Source organism: Diceros bicornis, chromosome 28 (assembly GCF_020826845.1).
Source record: "Diceros bicornis minor isolate mBicDic1 chromosome 28, mDicBic1.mat.cur, whole genome shotgun sequence".
Lineage (NCBI taxonomy): Eukaryota > Metazoa > Chordata > Mammalia > Perissodactyla > Rhinocerotidae > Diceros > Diceros bicornis.
In genome coordinates this window covers 7250061-7264962 of record NC_080767.1, presented here as the reverse complement: position 1 = coordinate 7264962, position 14902 = coordinate 7250061, and the positions used below count along the sequence as shown (strand labels likewise).

The window sequence follows — 14902 nt, the reverse complement described above, 5'->3', positions numbered from 1 at the left end:
ATTAGTTGAACATATTTTCATATTTATTGGCCATTTAAAAGTTCTTGTTTTAGGAATTACCTGTGAATGTTCTTTGCCCATTTTCTTTTGGAATGTATGTTTTTTATCCATTCCTTCACTTATTAAACAAATCTTAATTGAGGGCCTTTTCTATGCTAGGGCCAGACACTGTTCTAGGTGAATAGCACAGACAAAATCGCCGTGATTGGGGAGCTTACAGTCTAACGTAATGAGGCAGAAAATAAAGAAATGTGGAATATGACAAGTGGGGATAAGGAATGTAAAGAAAAGTAGCATGAAAGGGAGGGGGAGAATGATGAGGTGGTGAGGGGAGGCCTCACTGCACCAGTGTGTTTAAGTGGAGACCTGAGGACGATTAAGGCGCAGGCTCTGCTGGTATTGCGGGAAAGCGCCATAGGCGGAGGGAACAAAGAGTGCAAAGGCCCTGAAGTGGGCATGTGTTTGACCTGTGACCGTAGTTCGGTGAATGAGGGGGAGTTAGGAGGTGAGCTTGAGAGGTAGCAAGGATGGGGTGGATGTGGGGATACAGACCGTGCAGGGCCTTAGAGCCCGAGTAAGGAACCCGGATTTCGTTCTGAGCCAGATGGGGAGCCATTGGAGAGTTCTGAGTAGAGAAGTGATGTGACCCGACCCAGTGTTTTAAAAGAACTGTGGTGGTGAGTGGAGACCAGGCTGGGGGACAGTGTGGACCCTGGAGGACGTCAGGAGCCCCTTGCAGGATGCTGGATGAGAGAAGCTGGTGATGTGCTGGGGGGAGTGACGGGGTTCTGGATACACTTTGAACCCAGAACCAGTAGGTCTTGCTGATGGATGGGATGTGAAGCGTGAGAGGGAGGAGCTAAAGGCAACTCCAAGGTTTTGGCCTGAGCAGCTGGTAGTGCGGCTGAGATGGGGAAATGCGGGAAGAACAGGTTTGATGGTGGTGAAGTCTTAACACTTTGTGAGAGCTTTTTATGTGAGGAGGCGTATTCATCTTTTGTCATTTAGGTGGAAAAGGTTTTTGTCTTCAATTTGCTGTTAATTTACTTTCTTAGCAGTGTTTTGCTGTACAGAAATGCAACTTTTTCTTTTGTCATCTGTTAGTCTTTACAGTTTTTGGTTTTGCTGTCCTGTCTGAAAAGATTCTAACCACCCATGTTTTCTTTAAGGACTTTCATAGTTTTGTATTTGCATTTAACTCTTTAATCTGGGTGGAATTAATTTTGATGTAGACTGTGAATTACAGTTCAATTTTAATTTTTCATAAATAGTTACCCTGTTACCCTAACATCATTAAACAGTTTGTTCTCTGCTAGGGGAGATGATTGTATCCTTTCCTCTGAATTGTGGGGGGTCATGCAGAGGTATTCAGTCACGGATTAGTGTTTAACGGGCCGCTGGTCTTATTTTCAGTTGATGACTTGGTGACTGTAATTTCTGAGCGTACCGGGTTGTAAACATGTGTCTCCTGAGTCTCTTCCGTTCCCCAAAGAGGCACTTGCCTTAGAGGGTGGCTCTCTTCAGTTTCCCTCAATGATTGTGAATTCTGCCTTGTGGATGATACGTGACCTGTTTTTAACCACAGCCCGTGTGCTGCCACCAAATGTGCTTTTCTGCTGCTTCATTTTGTCAACTGATAATTGCTCTGAGATTATAAACTAAACTTTGCTTCCGTGATACAAAAAGGGACGACACTGTACCTGCTGTCCATTTCCTCATAGTGCAGACCCCAAAGCCCTAGCACGTGTGCGTTTCCCACTGTTACATGCTCTGTGCTCTAGTCCTTCTCTGATATGTGGCTAATTTAGAGGTGACAATAGTATTTAATTTACTGGATTTTCTTCTTTAAGGCAAGAAATGGATTTCTTATGTTATTAATAGTGTTTACCAAATCTTATAGTTGGATGAAGTCTTCAAGCTTGGAAGTAAACCTCCAGCATCTTGTTACCTTAGAAATTTGTGTCAAGGCTTGTTGAACCTAAATCTCTTAAATGTTTTTCTTTTTTCTAGAGAGGGAAATATGAGGTTCCTAAGTGGCTCTCTCCCAGTAGCACTCTGCTTCTTCAACAAATGCTACAGGTAAATTTTGTTATTTATTTTAAATAATAGAAGTCTATTGCAATTGTTTGATCCAACTTGAAGGCGTCTGTGGTGCTGCTGCATTTGGAGGACAGACCATTTATCTATTAGCCTCGGAATTCCATTCACTGTGTCTGCCGTGCAGATGTCCTCTGCAAGACGCTGTCTTCATTATGTCGCAAACGCGTTTGTTTTAGACCTCTGCCATATGTCTTTGCTGATGGAGTTTTTCGTCCTTTTTTTGAGCACTGTCTGTTTTCTCTAACCATTTCTCGCTCTCACTCTCGTACGTTAGATACATGGTAGATACTGAATAAATGCTTGAATAAGCTGATGTACAGCTGAGAGGGCGCCGTGATCTAGTGCAGTGGTTCACAACTGTAGCGTGTCTCACAATCACCACACGGGCTTGTTAAAACACAGACTGCTGGGTACCACCCAGAGGGTTTCTGATTCAGTAGATCTCGGGGGGCCAAGAGTCTGCATTTCTGACAAGCTCCCAGACGACACTGATGCTGCTGGGACACGCTTTGAGAACCGCCAATTTAGTGAATGGCCTCTGAGGGTGAAAGACAGGAATGCTCAAATCTCGATATCTGCCCTGCCAATCAGTAGGCACGCCACCTGACCTAGTCCTGATCCATAAAGTGGGGATTCTGAGCCTGGCCTCCAGTTGTGGGGTGTGACGAGGATAAAATGAGATTAACAGGAAACACTTTGAACACATGAGTACCTTATTAGTGCAATATTTTTTCATTAATATGTATTCAGAATATCTCCCAGTTTTCCCATCTATTAAGCCATCTCCACTTTTTATTCAGAGTTTACCTCAGGCTCACCCACCTTGATTAAGTAGGGCCAGACCACCACATCTCCATATGAGATTGAAAACACCTCAGCCTTTCTTCTCAACTCCAAAAAAACTTAATCTCTATTGATTAATTTTCCTCTGCTCACATTTGAAAATTACAAATGGAAAAGAAGGGTGTGCTTTTCAACTTGTTCTCTGCGATTGTAAGCTCATCAGAGGTAGAGATTGCATATTCACTATGAATGCCCTGCATTGTAGCTGCTCGAATATTAAATTGGTGAATATTTCCTGTGAATAGGTTTTCCAGCAAAAGACTATTCCATCATACAATGGATTGACTGAACTTCATGAATAATGTCCATACCAATGAAGTTCATGTTTGTTAAACATTTTTCTTCTAAGCCTGTGTTGGTTGCTCTAGTTTTCTTGCCTCTATTGCTTTTTCTAAAGAATTTATTCCAAGGCCATTTTAAGGTCTTTGACAGCATTTTTGTGACGATAAAGTTTAACATCTGTTCTGATGCATTTTGAGTTCTCAGGAGGAAAGGAGTTCTATGTTCTCTATTTGAAATGTTAATCTCTAGTTACTTCTCAATGGCCACTAGGTGGACCCAAAGAAACGGATTTCTGTGAAAAATTTGTTGAGCCATCCCTGGATCATGCAAGATTACAACTGTCCTGTTGAGTGGCAAAGCAAGACTCCTGTAAGTGAGATGAAATCCAGTAGAATGTTTTTTTAAACTTTGTGTGATCTTTGTGTGGATTCAGAACCTACAAAGATGTGGTCTAAATATAAAAGAAAATGTATTTTGTAGACTTATTCATCAGATTGGTGTTTGGGAGACTTGTAACCTAATTATATATTTGCCTGTTAATCTCTTGGACAGTGGTTCTTAACCCAGGCTGCACATGAGAATCACTGGGACCTTTAAAAAATTGCCTGCGCCCCATCCCAGAGCAAGTAATGGACAGTTTTAAAAGCTCCCAGGTGTTTCTCATGTGTAATCAAGACTGTGAACAGTGCTCTGGGAATATGGGCAAGTTACTTAACTTTGCCAAACCTATTTATTCATCTATAAAAAGTAGGTTAAACTAGTTCTGTCTGCTTCCTAGAGTAGTTACGAGGTTATAGTTGTTCTCAAACTTTTACATCTGAGGACCTTTCTATGCTCTTAATATTTATGTATGGATTCACTTAAAGGTAACAGTGGTAAACCCATTATATTTTATCAAAAATAAATATTTTTATGAAAAATAACAATTTAAAAAATGTTTGGTGATGAGTAGCATTGTTTTACATCTTTGCAAATTTCTTTAATGTCTGGCTTAATAGAAAACTCTTGGATACTCATCTGCTTCTGCATTCGATCTGTTTTGATATGTTGTTTTGATTGAAGCATATGAAGAAAATGCAGCCTCACACAGATAGGTCGTTAGACAAGTATTTTAATATTTTAAAGGAGAAGTATTTAATAGCCTTTTCAGATAATTGAGGATTTTCTCTGATAATCCACTAAAACTTCTGCAGTGGAGTGGGGTATGTGTGTGGGTCAACAGAATAGCTCGGAGGTGTGTCTTGGACACGCCACAGTGTAGACTTGGTACAGCTGGGCAGTATTTGCTTTCTGTGATAATCACACCAATAGACATAAATACTCTTCCTAGTGGCCAGCTGGTCTTGGAAAAATAGACTATGCTTGTATTTAGCCCCTTCTCCCTAGTCTGCCCACTGTTTGGCCATATAGCCTGAGCTGAAATCCTTCCTGATTCTCCTGTGACTGCTGGCTCCTGAAATTTCCCTTCTGTTGTCGTGTCAGCCCTTCATGACATCTGTAATATCTGTTGAGCAAATACAAGTAGAGCCGCAACTTGATTCTACCGACTGTCCACACTGAGAGCCTAGGAACAGCGGCCGGTGCAGGTGTCCGAGCAGTGCAGCAGCAGAGCCAGGAAAGCTGTGATGTGCCCCTCGTGAGGTGGAGAGGGGTGGTGCAAATGCCCCTGTGCCACCATTGGGGGTCACCATTTCTCCATGTGTGGGAGGGCTCTGCACGTCCACCCAGCCATGCTCTTAATAGGATAGGGGACACTACTGTCTGCAGTGGGACAGATGCCAAAATGAAGGAAGCCTCTGATTTCAACAAGACAAAAATGATTTTAAATTGAGTTACAGTATAAAGTAAAATGCATAGTTTTGAGTATTCCAAAGAGGTACATAATTTTCCTTAAATCTCTGCATAATAATTGCTAATATTTATGGAATACTTGCTATAATAGAACAGTGTGCTGTTATAGTAAGGACCCTCTGTATATGATCCTGCAGTGTAATACAGATAGAGCCCTTCGGATAGTACCTGTAAGAGTCAGTACTGTTCTGTGGGCTTTATGTTTTTAACTCATTTAGTCCTCGTGCTAACCCTCTGAGGTAGATACTCTTATTGTCCCCATTTTGCAGATGAAGCACCTGAGACACAGAATCATGAAGTAACTTGCCCGAGGTCAAACAATAGTAAGTGTAGAGCCAGGATTTGAAACCAGACAGAAGGGCTCCAGAATATAATGGATCTGAGGGGTCAACTAGTTCAGTCTCAGGGCCTGTATCCTGCGTAGCTGTAGCCTTTGTGACAAGCATTGTTGGTCTGGTCTCTTTGGGAATAGCTTGGAGCCGAGTCATGGAGAGGTGGCATTGTGGTAGAAGAAACCTGGGCTAGGAATGAAAAATGCCAGACTCGGGCAGATCGCATGAATGTCTCTGAGTCTTCATTTTCTCAGCTTTGATCTGGGTGTTCTAATGTCAGTCTCCTAGGTATATTTGAGTTGTGTTTTGCTGATTATAGCGTGCCTTTACGTGTTAGGTCATTCATCTATCTTGCCTGCCTCACAGAGCTGGTGCTGGGATCACATGAGTTATACACAGAAGAGCTGTACAGGATTATTGTTGCTTTTTGAAATATTTGCTTTTCTCCCTCAGTATCGTGTTTCATTAAGAGTGAACTATAAAAAGTAATTCAGATTTACTTGGATATTTAAAGTATAGATGCTATTCGATAACTCTGTGCACGATCTTCTATCCTTTTCACACATAGCTCTAGTGCTCAAGTATTGTATCAAATGGAAGTTATATTCAGTTCTATCTTCTGCCCTACTGAACAGGAAATGCAGTAGGCATGGATAATCCAAAATCATTGGTTAGCTTTTGGTATGCATTTTTGTACTTAATTTAACTTGAGCTTGTGTGGCTGAGAATTCAGAGTACTCAAAGTATTGAGCCTCTTTGGAAAACCCAGCTTGAGATAAGCCATATTTTTCAGACTTGGGTGTCTCATCCCCACCTCCTCTTTTCATTCTTTCCAGTTCAAGAGCCCAGCAAAGAAAATAGCACCTGCTTCCTACCCTTCCCTCCTTTCCCACACACACTTTGTGGTAAGGTCAGAGCAGGAGGCTATGGGAGAGAAGGAAGGTTTTTTTTTCAGGAGAGTAACTTAAGATCTTGGAGGAAACCCCCAAAATCTTTCCCTTCTCGCTCGAGCAGTGATGTCAACAAGGAGATGCCCAGCTGGGTGGTCAAGTGTCCACCGCTGCTCAGGTTGAGCCCTTCCTGAAGCGGGAATCCACAGTTCTGGGAGCTGCCAAGGTCAAAGCAACACGATGAAAACATATTCTTAGCATTTCGGACTTGCATGGTACCGTTAGTATGAACCTTGTGGTCTCCACATTCTCCGTAACTCATGAGGTTGTGCTCGTACCAGCCAACCATGCGGGTCACTGTCTGTTCTGTTCCTCTGTTTTCATGATGGCAGCACAACTTTCTCTTGAGCCACTTGTTACAAGTGTGGTGTCCGGAACAAGGGAGGATCGTCATATTGCTCTGCCTTGTGCTGGGCAAAGCTCTCTTGGCATATTACGTTGGGTTCTGAACACCTCACCTTGAGGATCAGTGACAGCCTGGACTGTGACTAAAGAAAGGGCCAAAGCGGTCGGCGGGGTTAATCATTAAGACAGTGGTTCAAAGAACTGGAAAAGGGAAAACTTGAGAGGACAGGTTGTCTATAACAAGAAGATTCAGATTCCTGAAAGGCTGTTATACCAAAGAGGAAATGGAATTATGACTGTTGGTGAAAACAGTTCACCGTTTTTGGAGGGCCCACTCTGTGTAGGTGTCATGCTGGGCGCTCCACGTGTGTTATATGTATTGCAGGCCAAGTGCTATCTCTGTTTCACAGGCGATGAAACGGAGGCTCAGAGAGGTATAGTAGCGTGCTCGAGGTCACACGGTTGTTCAGTGATGTCACAACTAAAACCACAGTCCGTCTAATTCCAAAGCCTCTTGGCTGTCAGATTGTGCCAACTCACGGTGGGTAGGGATCACAGGGAGACAGCCCTTGGGGGGCAGGAGGGAGAAGCTAACCTTCCCAGCTGTTCTGCAGAGGACTTCCAGCAGAAACTGAAATGTCACTTATCGGGGCTGTTGTGAAGAGAATTCTTACGTTGGAAAAATGACTTTAAAATTACACTTCTTATGATCTCTTCCCGTGTGATTTTCCGAACTCCTGGTCCAGGTCCAGGTGAGGCCCTTCCTGCCTTTTTATTCTCCGTGATCCTTATTTCGTTCTGAGAACCCTCTTCTGGCCCCATCTTTGGTGAGGTTCCATCATGCGGGCATCCGAATACTTGGATAATTTCTATCCTTAAGCAAAGTAAAGTTTGTAGAGAGGCCGTCCCACTTCTTTTTCAAACTGCTTTGCAGTACCTTCAGCGTGATGATGATTGTGCAGCATCCACGGCACCATCGTGAGGGCTCCTCGGGTTGTGCTAAACGCAGACATAACCTGAGGGCAATATGCTGCAAGTCTGAGGCACTGACTTGAGGTGCCTGGATGACTGCTCTTTGATGAAAACACCAGTGCGGGTCTTGTGACAGGGAAGGAGGATAGAGCCCCTTGGCTGCACAGCAGAATTTTAACACTTGATCAGATGATGATGGGGATGTGAAGGGCTGGGAAGAGCTCATCTTCTTGAACTGCTGATTGTCATCTGCTTATGTCTTAAACAATTACGGAGAATGTTTATTCTTACCCAAGAGTTTGACAAACTCATGTTGTTTTTACATATTGGTGTTTGATTTTACAAGGTAATTATGATAATTTAAAAATTTCAAAACAATGAAGATTTTGTAATTTTTTGCTAGTAAAGTTTATAAAATGTCTTTTATAGCTTATTCACCTTGATGAAGATTGTGTGACGGAGCTTGCTGTACGTCACAGAAACAACAGGCAAACAATGGAGGATTTAATTTCATTGGTAAGAAATACAGCATGAATTTGAGAGTGTTATCTTCTGTTTTATGGTTCTTTATCAGTACATTAAAAATGGTATAGCATTTTTCAGACTATGATTTTATTATGGGTGTAAATATTGCACTTATTTTATATTTATGTATGATTTCCACTAACTCTTTTCTGATGTCTGCTAGATGACCTTTTTAAAAATGACATTGATTAAAGAAAATTATAGTGAAAAAAAAATTTAGAAACAGAACAAACTAGTCCCAAGAATTGGCAGAGTTCTGGTTTTGACTACTTCAAATGCTCGAACATGGAATTATGATGCTGCTATAGGAATAAGGTGAACACAGAGCCATTTTCTTCTTACCTAAAAGCAACCCTGTATCACGTCACCCCCAAGCTTATGAACCAAATACATGAAATCATTATCGTGATTTCTGGTGTTGGGTCGTCTTAGCTCTTTCAGATGCTTAATCTCTAGATGGCAATGTGTTTTTTCTAGAGATAGAGGCATTCCTGGCTGTCTCTGAGAATAATCTCACCTGATGGTCAGGGGCTGCACCCACGTTTGCTCCTGGTTCAGTACTGTGTCTTTCAATACCTGTGATTTCTGTTTGTTTTTTCTGTTTTCTAACTTGCAAGGTAAAGGCCTTAAGCAAATTTTTTTTCACTAAACAAAGCTTTGCTAAGCCGCAGTTCTTTTCAGTGAAGAGGAGATACAAAGGAATTGTTTTGAGTGACATAATAAGCAAAGGCTCTGGAATATGTCTGGAAAACAGAGTGATAATTTACTTTTTCATGGAATGGAAAGAAATGGCAAGAATTGGGAATTGCTGCAAGATATGTCAGCTCCTTACTCTTTTACAATGAAAATTTGAAGTTCCCATATAAGCAACTGAAAAAAATTACATGACTTGGGGCTGGCCTCGTGGTGTAGTGGTTAAGTTCGTTGCACTCTGCTTTGGTGGCCTGGGGTCTCGGGTTCGGATCCCGGGCATCAGCCATCCTGTGGCAGCGACCCACATACAAACATGCAAAATAGAGGAAGATTGGCACAGATGTTAGCTCAGGGCTAATCCTCCTCAGCAAAAAAAAAAAAAAAAAAAAATTCGTGACTTTCTTTGGGATGATCTTTAATAGAAGACTATATTTCAGATGCATAAAATTTCTTTTAAAATTTTTATTATAGAAATTTTTAAACACCTATGAAAGTAGAGAGAATAGTATAATACCAATGATCTTCCATGTACTCATCATCCAGTTTCAATGGTTATTAACATTTTGCCAGTTTTATCTATATCCCAATACACTTCCCCATCTGCCCTTTCCAGCTAGGGTATTTCAAAGCAAATCCCATATGTCATGTCATTTTATCCATAAAAAAATCTAGTATGAGATCCACAAACTTTTAAAATCTGAATCTTAAAAGTAGCATACTCAGAATTTCAAGAATCATTGAAAATAAGGTCTTTAAAATAGTATCCTTTATGTGGTCTCTGCATACAATTTTCAAACTTAAAAGTAAAATGGAAATAGGAATTATTTTCTTTACTTAGGATACAGATAACAAAATAGATAAGGAAGCACGATAGAAATTGTTTTCTGGTGTTACATCTCTCTGAAAATCTCAGTTATTCTGACGGCTAGGCATGGCCAACATCAAGAATGCTGTGAGGAAATTCATAGTTTTTCTCCTTTTGTACTCCTCCCTCACTCTTAAATGCCTCTTTATACTTGTTTTCCAGTCTTGGGGATGTTCTTGCCAGCCTTGGCTGAGCACTGGAATCCCCTGGGAACTTGAAACTAACCCTGATGCCTAGGTCCCACCCTCCGAGGCTATGATTTCATTGGTCTGGGGTATGGCCTGGGCATCAGAATTTATAAGAGCTTCCCAGATGGTGGCAGTGTGCAGCCAGGAGCTAAGAAGTGCTGCTCTAGAGTCTTGCTATTCAAAGTGTGGTCTAGGACCAGCAGTGTCAACATCCTGTGGTGCTTGTTAGAAATGCAGAATCTCAGGCCCCATCTCAGCCCTCCTGAATCAGAATCTGCATCTCAATAAAATCCCTCAGTGATTCATATGAACATTCAAACTTGAGAAGCGTTGGTCTAAGTCAGTGGTTCTCAACGGGGGGGTGATTTTGCCCCTCAGGGGACATTTTTGGTTGTTACAACTGGGGTGTGTGTCTGTGCTAGTGGCATCTCGTGGGCAGAGGCGAGGGATGCTGCTAAATATCCTACAATGCACAGAACAGCCCCTCACAACAAAGAATGGTCCAGGTCCGTGTCGGTAGTGTTGAGGTTGAGGAGTCCTGGTCTAGGTCGTCTCAGAGGATTCACGTTGGTCCTAGGTACTTGCCGGTTTAAAGAGCCTCAGGAAAAGCAGGTTTGGGATCAGCTGTGTCTCTCATATTTTTTCTGGCATCTGGGGAGCTCTGCCTTTCTTTTGGGGCTGGTTAGACAGGACAGAGAGATATCAGTTTAGTGTGCTCCATGCTGGTATGGTGGTGCTGATGTTTGTGCAAAGAGAGAGAAAGTGTTATTCCCAAACAATGAACTCAGAAAACTCCCACTTTATATTATATACATGAGCACTCTGAAACTGGTTTTTGTATGCAGAAGGGAGAGTTCCCCATCTCATGATTTTGAGCTATCTATTGTAGCCCTCCTGAGATTCCCAGCAGTGGTGCTAGAGCATCCACCTCATTGCTTTTCTTACTTTCCCCCTATTCTTCCCGCTGTGAGCGGCTCCGGGTAGTGGGAGTCGCCTGTCATCTGGTAGAGGAACCTCACCGAGGGTCACACGTGCAGACGAGAACCTATTCAGACCAAGACAGATCCCTTTCCCACCCCTGCAATGCAAATACCCGGGTATTCTGGTGGCGGAAGTTTAAAGATTGAGGGAGGGCCGCAGGAGCAAGGTCATGGGAAGGCTAGTGGGCCACTCCTCAGTTTCCCAAACCCTCTGTACCAGGAGCTGCGCCTCCTCAGTGCAGGTGCCTGGGCAGCTCTTTAGCGTTTGGTTCAGTTTAACTGCCTGAACAATAACTGGGCATTTAAAAATATTTTAGTTTTCTAGAAATGAAACTTTCTTTATAACAGGTAAGCCTGTTGCTTTACTTTCAGACATTTGACTTTCAAAAGAGGGACCTGCCTTACAGATAAGGGAGACGTTGGTTGTGTCAGACTTGTGGATTGACGTCACTTGAAAGTGTAACTAATGTGTTGATTTATCTGTTATTGATCACAGAACTCCCCTGTGCATATTATGTAATGCATAGTCTGTAGTGGCTGTGGCAAAAAAGTTATAAAAAGGATGCTTTTTGGCCTGGGGAAAAAGAGGGTTTAGGGGATGACTGTAAAACTCCTAGGCGTGTTTAGAAAACTTCATCTAGAACTCTTAGCACTGTCCAGGTGTTGTGTACAATGACTGGGTTGTGCCATTGTTGATGAGCAAGTGGCACCTTGTTGCTGAGCCGTTGTCTCTCATCAGTTTATGGCCTCTCTTTCCAGAAGGTGGCTATCCTACATGAGACCATAGATGTGGGAGGTGCGGGAAAAATCTTTGATGTAATTGTTAGGAAGTGGAGAGTGATTATAACCACATAGTTTTCACCCAGTTTGCAAGTACCTTCTTCATGAAATCTTTTCTGTCCTTCCTTCCTCCCACACTGTCTGGATTAAAGGCAACATTCTGTGATAATTTATCATAGTAGTTTACCCATCTCCTACTAGACTGATAGGTCCATTATGTAAACTTCAAAGCATATACTATGATTGTGGCCATCTAAACTATTAACTGATAAAATTTATTAATAAAAACAGAGTTAGTTGGATCACGTACTTTGTGAGGAGATATATAGCATTAAATATCATTAATTTTTTTAATTGAGGTAACATTGATTTATACCATTGTATAAATTTCAGGTGCACATCATTATATTTCAGCTTCTGTATAGACTACATCATGTTCCCCACCAAAAGTCTAGTTGCTATCTGTCACTGTACAAATGTGTCCATTTACCTCTTTTGCCCCTCCCCTTCCCCCCTGATAACCACGAATCTGTTCTCTGTATTTATGTTTGTTCGTTTATCTTCCACATATGAGTGAAATCATATGGTATTTGACTTTCTCCATCTGACTTATCTCGCTTAACATAATACTCTCAAGGTCTATCCATGTTGTTGCAAATGGCAAGATTTCACCTTCTTTTATGGTTGAGTAGTATTCCATTGTAAGTATAGACCACATCTTCTTTGTCCATTCATCCACTGATGGGCACTTAGGTTGCTTCCACGTCTTGGCTATTGTGAATAATGCTGCAGTGAGCATAGAGGTGCATATATCTTTTTGAATTAGAGTTTTCCTGTTCTTTGGGTAAATACCCAGAAGTGGAATAGCTGGATCATATGGTAGTTCTATTTTTAATTTTTTGAGGAATTTCTATACTGTTTTCCATAGTGGCTGCACTAGTTTGCATTCCTACCATCAGTGTATGAGGGTTCCCTTTTCTCCACATTCTCTCCAATGCTTGTTATTTCTTGTCTTTTTAATAATAGCCATTCTGACAGGCATGAGGTGATATCTCTTTGTGGTTTTGATTTGCATTTCCCTAATAATTAGTGATGCTGAACATCTTTTCATGTGCTTGTTGGCCATCTGTATATCCTCTTTGGAAAAATGTCTGTTCAGATCCTCTGCCCATTTTTCAATTGTGTGTGTTTTTTTTTTCCTGAAGTTGTATGAGTTCTTTATATATTTAGAATAATAACCACTTATTGGATACGTGATTTGCAAATATCTTCTCCCAATAGGTAGGTTGTCTTTTTGTTTTGTTGATGGTTTCCTTTGCCATGCAGAAGCTTTTTAGTCTGATATAGTCCCATTTGTTTATTGCTTCTTTTGTTTTCCTTGCTTGAGGAGACATATTCATAAAGATACTGCTAAGACCAATGTCAAAGAACATACTACCTATGGTTTTTTTTTTTTTTTTGGCTGAGGAAGATTGGCCCTGAGCTAACATCTGTGCCCATCTTCCTCTACTCTACACAGGACGCCACCACAGCATGGCTTGACAAGCAATGCGTCGGTGCGCGCCTGGGATCCGAACTGGCGAACCCCGGGCTGCCGCAGAGGAGCGCGCGCACTTAACCACTTGTGCCACCAGATTGGCCCCCACTACCTATGTTTTCTTTTAGGAGTTTTATGGTGTCAGTATTATTAAAATCTGACACTTGTGTAGGGCAGAGAGTCTCATAGTCTTATGAGTACATTATTTAGAAACTTTCAGTTAAACAGGGTGAATTGAACAGATGTGTTGACATCTAACACTTCCTGAAATAACAATAAGGGGATAAAAAGGCAAAAAATTCACAAAGATGAAGAGAATAAAAGAGTAGACAAAAGGAATGTCAATAAAATTGTGGAAGGTATAAAATAGATGAGTGGTAGCTGACAGCATTTTGGAGAAAGCTGAAAGCTAAGTGTCTGCAGTGGGAAAGGGCAGTAAGCAAATTGATTAGAGCCGTGGAGCTCCAGGAGGCTCAAGAATCAGAGGTACTAGGACCCTCCACAGTCAGGGAAGTGAGCAGGGTGGGAACCAGGAAGATGGGTGAAAGTCTGCATTAGAAAGGGTTAGACCCAAGCTAGGTCCCTTGTGCTGCACGACAGCCACCTCTCCCCACCACAGAAGACTGGAGGCATTGAACAAGAGGCACTCCGGTACCAGCTCAGGTGGGGTGATGAACCATTCTGAAACGGATGCATGGACACACACAGGCCCCAGATGGAACAGTGAACCACTGCCTCTAACCCCTTCCCTGTTCAACTCTGAGAATGCTGGAACAAGGATGTTATCCTTATTTGCAGTGGGAGTGAGGAGAATACTGTAAGATTCATCTCTAGGGAAAAGGTAAGAGAGAAGACCTGCTATACCAATGGTTGAGAGTTCAGGATCCTGTCTGCTCACCTTAGAGAAAAGCCCCCATGGTGATGAGCATCCCCAGCTCATTAGCTTGGAGCCTTGAATTAGCTGTAGGGAAATTCTTCACTTTTAAATAGAAATAGACAGCCCCAGATCACCAGGCATTTGAGGAAAGCCTCTAACACGAAAGTCAGAGATGAAAACAAATGCCCTGGAGTGGGGGAAGAAGGAAGAAAAAGTAAAGATATTCAGAAAAAAGATTAAGCAGGGGGTGGAAGGAAATGGCTAAGAAACGGTAATTAATATTCTCAGAGATAAGAGAAGCTATTTCCTTCTTGAAATAGGAATAAGATGACTAGAAAGGAACATTTCAAGAGATAGCTCTTGAAAATTTAAAATGTGAACACAGAAATGAAAAGCTTAGTAGAAATATTTGAAAATGAAGTTAGTGTGAAATCTTTCAAAAGTAGAATCTAAAGACAAGGAGAGGCACAAATAGAAGAGAAGGGGTAAAAAAGGTCCAACATACAAATAACAGAAGTTGTAGGAAGATAAAATAGAGAAGAAAGAGGGGAAGAAACCATCCAAGAAATAATACAAGAAGAAATATTCTAGAACTTAGTTTCTAAGAATGAAGAGGCTTAACCAGGGCTTGGCAAAATGAATGAAAATAGATCCACACAAAAGCCTGTTTTAGTGAAATTTTGGAGAACTGAGGAAAAAGAAGATCCAGAAAGTTTCTAGAGACAAAACCAAAAGATCATAAACACAAAGGCTTGGAAATCAGGAAAACTTTAGAGTTTTCA

The 14902-nt window shown here is 41.6% G+C and overlaps 1 protein-coding gene across 3 annotated transcripts in view; it reads left to right on the top strand.

Annotated features, from left to right (window-relative positions):
- MELK (maternal embryonic leucine zipper kinase) overlaps positions 1-14902 on the top strand; it is a 90911-nt gene that overhangs the window by 54682 nt on the left and 21327 nt on the right. For 2 of the 3 annotated variants that reach the window (XM_058523582.1, XM_058523581.1), the window contains exons 9-11: positions 2011-2079; positions 3496-3594; positions 8105-8191. In XM_058523582.1, coding sequence (XP_058379565.1) covers positions 2011-2079; positions 3496-3594; positions 8105-8191 — 255 coding nt within the window. The remainder of the gene's footprint in view (positions 1-2010; positions 2080-3495; positions 3595-8104; positions 8192-14902) is intronic. The other variant, XM_058523583.1, reaches the window with a different exon arrangement.